Source organism: Herpailurus yagouaroundi, unplaced genomic scaffold, assembly GCF_014898765.1.
Source record: "Herpailurus yagouaroundi ecotype Mexico unplaced genomic scaffold, PumYag 166, whole genome shotgun sequence".
NCBI classification, from domain to species: Eukaryota; Metazoa; Chordata; class Mammalia; order Carnivora; family Felidae; genus Herpailurus; species Herpailurus yagouaroundi.
The window spans coordinates 21,693,979-21,703,603 of record NW_024412407.1 but is presented as its reverse complement, the minus strand read 5'-3'; the positions used below and the strand labels follow the sequence as shown (position 1 = coordinate 21,703,603).

Here is a 9,625-nt window from a genome sequence, read left to right as displayed (position 1 = left end):
TTAAAAAAAATAAAATAAAATAAACTAATAAAGGACTCTATTTGGTATCCTTTATTTCTTTATGGCAAGATTTTTTCATATGTTTTCTTGCCAAAATACCCTCTTTATAAAGTTGCTTTTTTGATAAATGTAATTGGGAAGAGACTATTTTGTACATCTTTAACTCAAGTTTCAGTAAAATATACTGTTATTCTTGTTGTTCTTGATAGAATTGCGTACATCTCTGGAAGAACATCAGTCTGCCTTGGAACTTATAATGAGCAAGTATCGAGAGCAAATGTTTAGACTGCTAATGGCTAGCAAAAAAGATGATCCAGGTATAATAACGAAGTTAAAAGAGCAGCACTCCAAGGTAATCCATTTTATAAACATCATTTGAAATGAAAAGAAGCACAAATCAGTTAACTTGTGTTGAGATTTTTTTTTTTTGCTGTTGTTAAATCACAGGTATCTAACATGATACTGAATACTTCATCTTTCTGAAATTTTCTGCTTTTCCTTATTTTTTTCATTACTTGTTACATATTTTGATTATCCTCCTAACTCCTTTTGTCCCCTAATAGCTTTAACATACTTTCAAAAATAAATTTTATTTGGGAAGTTAAAGGTAAGTGTATTCAATTCAAAATTATTCTGTAAGGTTATCTGCTTTTAAGAAATATTTCTTCTAATATGTGTGTTGACATTTGTTGCAAAAACAAAAATTGAAATGTTGAAAACATTTCAGAAATCTGAAACCAGCTAAAGGTAGATTTCTTAAGACTATTTACTGAATGAGGCTACTTCATCCAGTTTATAAATAATACTGAGTATGATGGAAAAAACCATGGGCGGCTGGGGAGGAAAAGAACCAACATCTTAAAATTTTGCCCCCTGCTGTCCCCAGGCGCAGATCAGTTAGCACCATTTTTAGAGACAGAGCCCAGCTGGTTAGAAATTTGTGTCTTTCCCTCTGCTCATTTTACTTATTGACATCCCTGTGTGTTTCCTTTTTGTATGTCCCTGTGTTTGTTAGCAACTGCTATAAAGACAAGTAGAATAATCCTTTCCTATTTACATTTTAAACTGAGTTTTAACTGCTGGTGTGAAATAAAAATATTAGAATACTGTGATTTCTAGCTATTATCTGTATTGGATAATGGTGAACTAACTATTAGTTATAACTAACATTTAAGAAATACTGTTGTAAGACATGTTTTCATCTTTCTCAATTATTGAAATACATTTTAGAGTCCTTAAGATAATTCTTAATTCTTCCATCTTAGTGCTTGTGGGTATTTTTAAGTTATTATTCTATTAAAATTAAATACCGAGTAAATCTTTGTGTGACAACTTTACATTATTAAGGAAGTTAGTAATAGATACTTCTTGTGTCAATAGTAAAATAGATTAATAAATAAGCATTTAATGTTATCTAATTACACTATTCATCTTCTAACTGAAGGGGAATAACCTTGGATGTTTAAGTGGCAATCTTTTGAACATAAATTTATCTATTGTTCGAGATCATTATAAAAACATTTAAATTTAATTGTATAACTTGACTGTTTCTTTTAAAGGTACAAAGATGAATTGATTTAAATTATTGGTAAAATAAATTTAAATTGATTTAAATTATTGGTATAATCTTGAGAAATTCCAAAAGCCCCTAGTGTTTAAAACCTAAGAAATTTTTTAAGATCTAAAGGGAATACTCTGACCAAAAAGTGTTTAGCATAAGATACTGCAGGTTGCTAAGTTGTCTGGTAGCAACTATGCCAGAAGCAAATGTTTTCTAAAACACGTAAGATTTTGCCATTCACTAGAGCAATTTCATTAATCCGTAAAGTTAAACATTTCTTAAGATAGCTGTAAACCATCCTTTTTTACTATGGAGATTGAATTCATCTAAGTGCTGATCCTTACCTTCCATAAAATGACTGTTCAGTTACTTGTTGTTAATTCTAACTAATACATATTAATGTTTGTGATTTTGATTTTTCCCAAAAAGGAGACACTTCAACTCAAATAAACATTTATTAACACTTGCACTGGCTTAGTTATTAATCATAAGATGAATAAATACATATGTTCCATTACTTTGCCATAGGAGCTTACAGTGTAAAGGGAGATAGAAACATATCGAATATAAGATAGGATGTGATGAATCCTAAAATAGAGATATCATTTAATATGGGAATATGAGTGGAAGTAAGATTAGTTCTCATGAGGAGAATCTGGAAAGGTGTCAAGAAAGGAAGAAAAATCCCATCTAAATCCAGCCTTGAGTTAATTATTAGAGGGGGGGAAGTGTCAACGAGCAGAAGTGGGTGAGCAGAGACACTTGTGTGATAAAGGTGCAGAAATAAAAGATTCCAGGATGTGTTTAGGTATTGACACTCTGATAAGCCTAAACACAAAAAAATTTTATAACACATTTAGATTAACAGAGTTACACATAACAGCATTTTGGCGTGAGACCATTTTGAAACCACCGTGATACAGAATTTCTCCCTCACTTAGAAGTTTTTGAGCACAGATTTAAAAATCAGTAAAAGGTTTGAGAAGAACTCATTTTTATCCAAATACTCATTTTTACGTTATTTTTGAACAGATGCCTTTTTGGAAATCTTAAAAAAACAAACATTTCAAACAGTTGGCTAACACGCATGAACTAACACTCATCAGTTTTTAAATTACGGATAATATCCGTATTAACATTATAATGACTCTATACTACAGATTGACATGGTACATCGTAACAGCTCCGAAGGATTCTTCCTTGATGCATCTCGACACATCTTTGAAGCATCTCAACATGGACTGGAGAGGAGGCACTTGGAAGCAAATCAGAATGTACACTAAATAAAACAGTCAACTTTTGGGGTGTGGATGGAAGGGGGGAGGTCCATTTAAAACGTTCTTTTACATTGATTTTCCTGCCAGTTTAAATCAACAAATAAATGAACTTGCTTTTTAAAAATGCTGTGCTTTTGATAGCCATGCAAAAACATTCAGTGTAGAAACTTTAAATCTGTCATTTCTCTGTGTATTGTATCATACACAGCCTATTAGGTAATTGCAGGCTTTAAAGGTTGTTCAAGCCAGCTTTTCATTTTATCGCTGCAAAATTTTAGTAGTCTTTAAACAATTACCCTCTTTGGGAACATCAAAGATGTTTTCTTGGCAGTCATTTTAATCTAATTTCATAAAAATTTTGCTCAAACTATTTTAATTCAGATTTCTGATGGTTAGTAGTCCTTCAGTTTGAGGTCACAGTTACCTAAACATGCCTTTGTTTAGGTGTTATGATTTAATAGCATACACTATCTTAACTTTGTTTTAATTGTGGCAAGTCTTGACTGAGCAAAGTTGAATAAACCTAAACAAGAGTTAAAAATGAGCATTTCAAGGATGATATCACTGACAATTCAAGGATTATGTTACTGACACTTTGTGCCTTTAACTGTTTCGAAAACATAGGTCTTAGCCTCTTGTGTTCATTAAAAGGTCTATGATGCTTCCCTAAAAATTTTATTGTAATAAATGAACTATCCATGAACTGGGTCTAGAAAAATACTACTCTGTTTGAAGTCTTGGGATTTTGTTTTGTTTCGTGATTTTATTAGAACAGGCTCTGTCCTGAAAAAATTAGTGGAATCTTGTTTTCTTCCATTTTAAAGGCAAAGAATTATTTCCTTCCTGTACCGTCTTTTAACCTAAAAGGACAGTAAATGATAAGCTGAAAAAAGTGTTGGTGTTCAGAATTTTTTCATTATCCTTAATCTGCTGCTGCAGTTATCTGTATTTAACTTGCTTTTAAACATTATGCTCCCTTTCCAGAGGGAGGGGATTTAATCATTTTCAAAAACCTGTTTCAGAATATGACAAATGTTTGTCTTGACACTATTCTTGCTACCATAATCTAATCCAGGACTGTCCAATAGCACTTTCTGAAATGATGGAAATGTTATCTGTGCTGTTCAGTATGGAAGCCACCAGCCACATGTGGCTAGTGAGCACTTGAAGTGTCACTAATGCAACTGAGGAGCTGAATTGTTAACTTTTTAAAAGGTGTTTAATTTTAATTGACATATATGTAGCATCATATTGGATAGGGTAGATTAGTCCTTTTATTTTGCCGCCTTTTGCATACTAGCATTGTATAGGTTTTTCCATTAAAATAATACAAGGACTTGCATTTTTGTTGGCTAGAAGATATTGTGTGGTTTGCTAAAGATACTGTTTGTTCTCCATATTTCTTTCACAGTTTACTAGTTTTATAGGTTTTGGGGGTCGCCTTCAAATCCTTTTTACAAATAGGGTATATACGGCTATTTAAGAGACAAGGTTTGGGGGCACTTTTGAGCTCTTATACTTGATTTTTGACCTTAATATAATAAAGTCACCCTCAACTGCCAGTGAACAATGGTCTATAGAAGCTGTTTGTTGAGAAATGATTATTCTTAAGTTTCTGCTGGTTTTTAAACCTTGTGTCTGTCTCTTTCACCTGACTAGAAGCTCCTTGAAAGCAGGAAACATGTCTTAATAGGCTTCGTATTCCTATTGCCTAGCACAGTGCCTGGCACATCATGGGTGTGCAAAAATGAATACCACAAGATTGGAAAAAACTTATCTACTTGTGGTACCAAATAAATGTGGATATCTATTTTATACCTAAATTATATTTTGAACAGTTTGCAAAGAAGGCCATTTAATATTTTAATACTTAAAAGCAGACTTATGTTCATTTTACTTAGTATTTATTATTACCTGATCTGTTATGTACCAAACACAGGCAAATATAAACAAGATACAGTTCCTGCTCTCAAGGAGGATTATAACCTGGGAAAGTTTTAGGTTGGATTGAGATCATCGCTTCTTGGCCTTTTGGCTAAGATCAAGTGTAGGTTGGACTGAGATCAATGTTTAGGGGCGCCTGGGTGGCTCAGTCAGTTAAGCGGCCGACTTCGGCTCAGGTCATGATCTCGCGGTCCGTGAGTTCGAGCCCCGCGTCGGGCTCTGTGCTGACAGCTCAGAGCCTGGAGCCTGTTTTCAGATTCTGTGTCTCCCTCTCTCTGACCCTACCCCGTTCATGCTCTGTGTGTGTCTCTCTCTCAAAAATAAATAAACGTTAAAATTTAAAAAAAAAAAAAAAAAAGATCAATGTTTAGGCATAGATAATAAAGATTTATAAATCATCAAGACTTTAGAGATAAAGAGACTGAATGTGTCAAAAATTTTTGTCTTTCCCATTACTTTAGTAGGTGTAGGTACAAAAAAGGAAAGGTTGTTGATCATTTGTGGTAAGAGGAATGTGAAATAGTACTCTTCTTGCTAGTGGGTTTAGTTGTAATTATGCTGCTTATCCTTATTTATAGTCCTAACAGAAATCTGATTTCAAAAGCACATTCATGGTCAGTCAACTTTCTTATAAATGTGTTTGATATATTACATTCATGTTAAATGGCAATGTAAGAATATTACATTCATATTAAGTGGCAAAGCAGATTTTTTTTTTAAAGAGAGTATCCAAAAGTAAAAACAGTTATTTCACTGATTTGCAATTCCCATCTTTTTTTCAGGAATTACAAGCACATGTTGATCAGATAACAGAAATGGCAGCAGTAATGAGGAAAGCCATTGAAATTGATGAGCAACAGGGCTGCAAGGAACAGGAACGAATATTTCAACTTGAAGTAAGTTTTAAATTGTAAATTGGGTGAAAACTGTCCACATGAAGATTTATGCCAGAAAATACATCCCATTTAAATAAATATATACATCTCAGGAAAACTAGTAATGTTCTCTTTCTTAACCTGGACATTGGTTATATGGGTATATAATGCAAAACTATTTCAATAGTAATACAAGAGTCTAGGATCAGTATAACTTATAGCAGTATTTGAGCAAATTGACTTTTTTTGATCCTATGTGTTCCTGTTATTGGGTGTATATGCCTTTTAACTTAGTAATTTAAAAAATTTCTTTATTTCTATTGGAGATCATGGTGATGCAGGGAAAATTATTTTAATCTACAAATATTCTTTGGGCATTTGTATTCTTTGTGGAATATAAAAGCTTTTCTGTCTTTTATTGTGTGGTAGTGAAAGCATAAGTTATTGTTGAATAGTTCAAATCAGTAGACTTTTATACTTTAAAAGCTTCTTTTTGAAATGATGGTGGAGATACTGGTTATAGAGGGCCAAAAGTGATTTCAGTCTCTAAGCATAGTGTTCTCTCATTCTTTAAAACAGGGCTTAGCAAACTTTTTCAGTAAAGGACCAGACAGAAAATATTTTTTTGCAAACCAGACATTCTGTGTTCCTCAACTCTGTGCTACTCAACTCTGTCATTGTAACACAAAAGCAGCCATACACACAAAAAAATATTCAGTTTACCTATGTTCAGTGAAGTTTAATTTACAATAACAGGCCTGAAGCCAGGCTGTAGTTTGCTGATCCTTGCTTTATACCATTGAAACGTAGAAAGTAAGACTGAGAACAAAGTAGTTGTTAAATGTCTGCAAATTCTTACAGTAACTAATCTAGAAGAAAAAGAGTTGTTTATCAGTGCTCGATTTGCCCACCTATCCTTCTTGAAAAATCTCAGATCTATTCAACCAGCCCCAATGCTTTCAAATTCCAGTGAGGAAAACCAAACCTTTCCTGTATTCCATGCTAACATGGAAAGTAGTAAAGGTACTAACTAAATTCCTAGGAGGTTCTCATCATTGGCTTTGTTGTGTTTATATCGATATAAATCTAGATGTTACTTTTCCTCGTCTATACTGTGATTATAAAATGAGGCCGTTTCTGAGGTTCCATTTACAGTTACAGCTGCATAAATAAGGCGGCTTTGACCTGATGGAAAAGGAGCACAGTTCCTACCTCTTTAAAAAAGTGTTCTCTGGATTCAAGTTTTCAACTTTGTATATTCATTTAGTCTATTTCTGCTCTGCCAATTATAAAACTTTTTGTCATACCTTCTTACGTTTGGCTTAAGATAGGTTTGTATTTTTGTAGCTATCTTGGTGACTACATCTTTTTGTTTGCCTTCTTTTAGCAAGAAAACAAAGGCTTGAGAGAGATCCTGCAAATAACTCGAGAATCATTTCTGAACCTTAGGAAAGATGATGTGTCTGAAAGTTCATCTTTGTCAGCATTAGTGACCAATAGTGACCTGAGTCTGAGGAAGAGCTGAAGAGCCTGTAAGTCTGTGAGCTTCCTGCAAGGCTCCAAATGGTCACTGGGACTGGCCTGACATGAATGAACAGAAAAATCCATCTCAACCCTTTATTTTTTTTCTATAGTATGTACAGTGCACTGGCAATGACATTCTTACGCTGGCAAAAATGCAGAATTAATGGTTGTAGATTTTATTCCAAAATATAATAAAAAAATAGAAACTTTGTTAATTGGGGAACAGACTAAAGATTTTTTGAGTGACTGCTGAACCTAATAGCAGTACTGTTGCTATTCTGGCTGATACCTGGATAAACATGAATATTCCCAATAAATGTTTGGGAATTCATAACATTATCCAAATTTTAAAATATACATCTTGGCACAGTTTTGTGAATGGAAGACTGTCATATTAAATGTTATTTCTCCTCCCTGTTTGGTGTCAGAGTTAACAAATAGCTTATGTACTGTGAGATTTCAGCTTTAATGGTTGCCTGTCTACCTTCCCATTACTGTAAATTTTGGTCAAAGAAAATTCAGTTTGCAAGACTGTAGGAATGTTTCAAATGCACCATAAACAAAAGTTAATTTAATTTTAGCTGATTTGCCATAATTAAAATACTCCACTAACAATTATCCATAAGTTTAAGTATATGAAATATCATTTCAGGAATGAAAGAGAAAGAGTATTACTTTCTAAGAAAGATCTTATAAGAGACATATTAGTAGGTTAAACTACTCCTTTGAGATTTAAGTTTTGGTTCTAAATAATGAAGATGAGATTTTTCTCTTCTCTGGTTGATCTTTAAGGATATTAGGTAGTTCTTTTAGCTAACAGAGTTGCAATGTTTGATATAGCAAGCTAGGTATGGTAATGTCAAAGTAAATTGGGGATTCCTCTGCCTCATTGAACCCTTTTTTAAAAGTATTCTTAAGAAATACAGAAAGTAAATTAAAATTTCAAAATAAAATTTGTTTTCTGGTCCTCATAACCTGTAAGATTTTTCTTATACTCTGTCAGTCAAAGGGTGGGGGTGGGGGTGAGAGGAAATCTGTAGATTTATAAGTATTTGTTTTTTGTTTTTTGTTTTTTTTTTTTACAAAATCTATATCCAGTATGTAAATTTTTAAAAGCCACTAGAAAAAGAAATGTACTTTAACATCAATTGAAATCTAAATTTTTCTTATTTTATGATTATAGAAGGATAAAAATATCAAATATGATTAAATATACTAATTTATATTAAAATTAGCACAATAGAAAATTCTACTTTGGGGTATGTAATTTGTTAAAGAAATATTCACATGGTAGCTTTTGTGTATAATTTCATATATTGGTAAAATTCAAAGCTACTTTTCACTTTGGAATTTTTGTATATTAAGTTTGGAGTAAGTGGGGCTGATGTGGCTGATTGAAAAGGGCTAATGGCCCAAACACTGAATAGATTCCTTTTTTCAGAGGCCTTAATTGATATTTTATAAATGACAGTTTTTATTTTTAACCTTTTCTATTGGTTTGGGGTAAAGAATCTGTTAATTTGGTGGCACATTCATTCATACAGTTTTTATCCCAAGTCAGAATTAAAAAAAATACACAGTTGAGATGAAGTCTGAGGCAATTCATTGAGGCAGCTCTATTATAAAATGTTTCTTGATAACTATTTTTTTATAAACAAGTTAATTTATTCTTGGTCTTCTTACTTGGATATAATTTTAAGATCTTGGCGTTTAAAGACATTTACTTTGTTACATAGCAACAGTTTTCCATCCATATATTTTTTGTTTTTAAGCAGAACCTTAAATTTATGTCTGAGAGTGTATACTGCATAGGAGCCTATTTTATCAATAAAGATGAGTGGTTGAAATTGATATTGTCTCCAAGTTAATGTGAGAACAATGCTTAAATACAGTTTATCTTTCTGGCATTTCATCTCTTACCACAAAACTAGTACTTAGCAACAACTTCTATCTGTATTTCTTAGGAATTGGCCAGCAACTTATTGCTGATCCAGCAAACCTTTTTATAATCATATGTGGTGGATTTAAGAGTGTCCCTGCTGCAGGGGCACCTGGGTGGCTCAGCATCCAACTCTTGATATGGGCTCAGGTCATGGTCTCACAGTCAAGAGAATTGAGCCTCGAGTCAGGCTCCACACTGGGCATCGAGCCTGCTTGGGATTCTCTCCCCCTCTCTATGCCCCTCCCTGTCAAAAATCAGTATTAAAATTTTTTTTTACAAAGTGACCCTGCAAAGGCACGTCCAAGTGCTAACCTCCTGTACCTGTGAATGTGGCATATGTATATATATATATATATATATATATATATATATATATATATATCTTTTCAAAGTTTATTTTTGAGAGAGAAGTGGGGGAGGTAGGGGCAGATAGAGAAGGAGAGAGAGAATTCCAAGCAGGCTCTGCACTGTCAGCATAGAGCCCAATGCGGGGCTCAAACTC

At 33.1% G+C, this 9,625-nt stretch overlaps 1 protein-coding gene across 1 annotated transcript in view; it reads left to right on the top strand.

The window, feature by feature from the left end:
- The window catches only part of FGFR1OP2 (FGFR1 oncogene partner 2), a 32,116-nt gene extending 23,966 nt beyond the window's left edge, over nt 1-8,150 (top strand). Inside the window, exons 3-6 of the mRNA XM_040487862.1 lie at nt 191-352; nt 2,722-2,835; nt 5,565-5,678; nt 7,045-8,150. Coding sequence (XP_040343796.1) covers nt 191-352; nt 2,722-2,835; nt 5,565-5,678; nt 7,045-7,182 — 528 coding nt within the window. The 3' untranslated portion in view covers nt 7,183-8,150. The remainder of the gene's footprint in view (nt 1-190; nt 353-2,721; nt 2,836-5,564; nt 5,679-7,044) is intronic.
- The last annotated feature ends 1,475 nt before the right edge of the window (nt 8,151-9,625 follow it).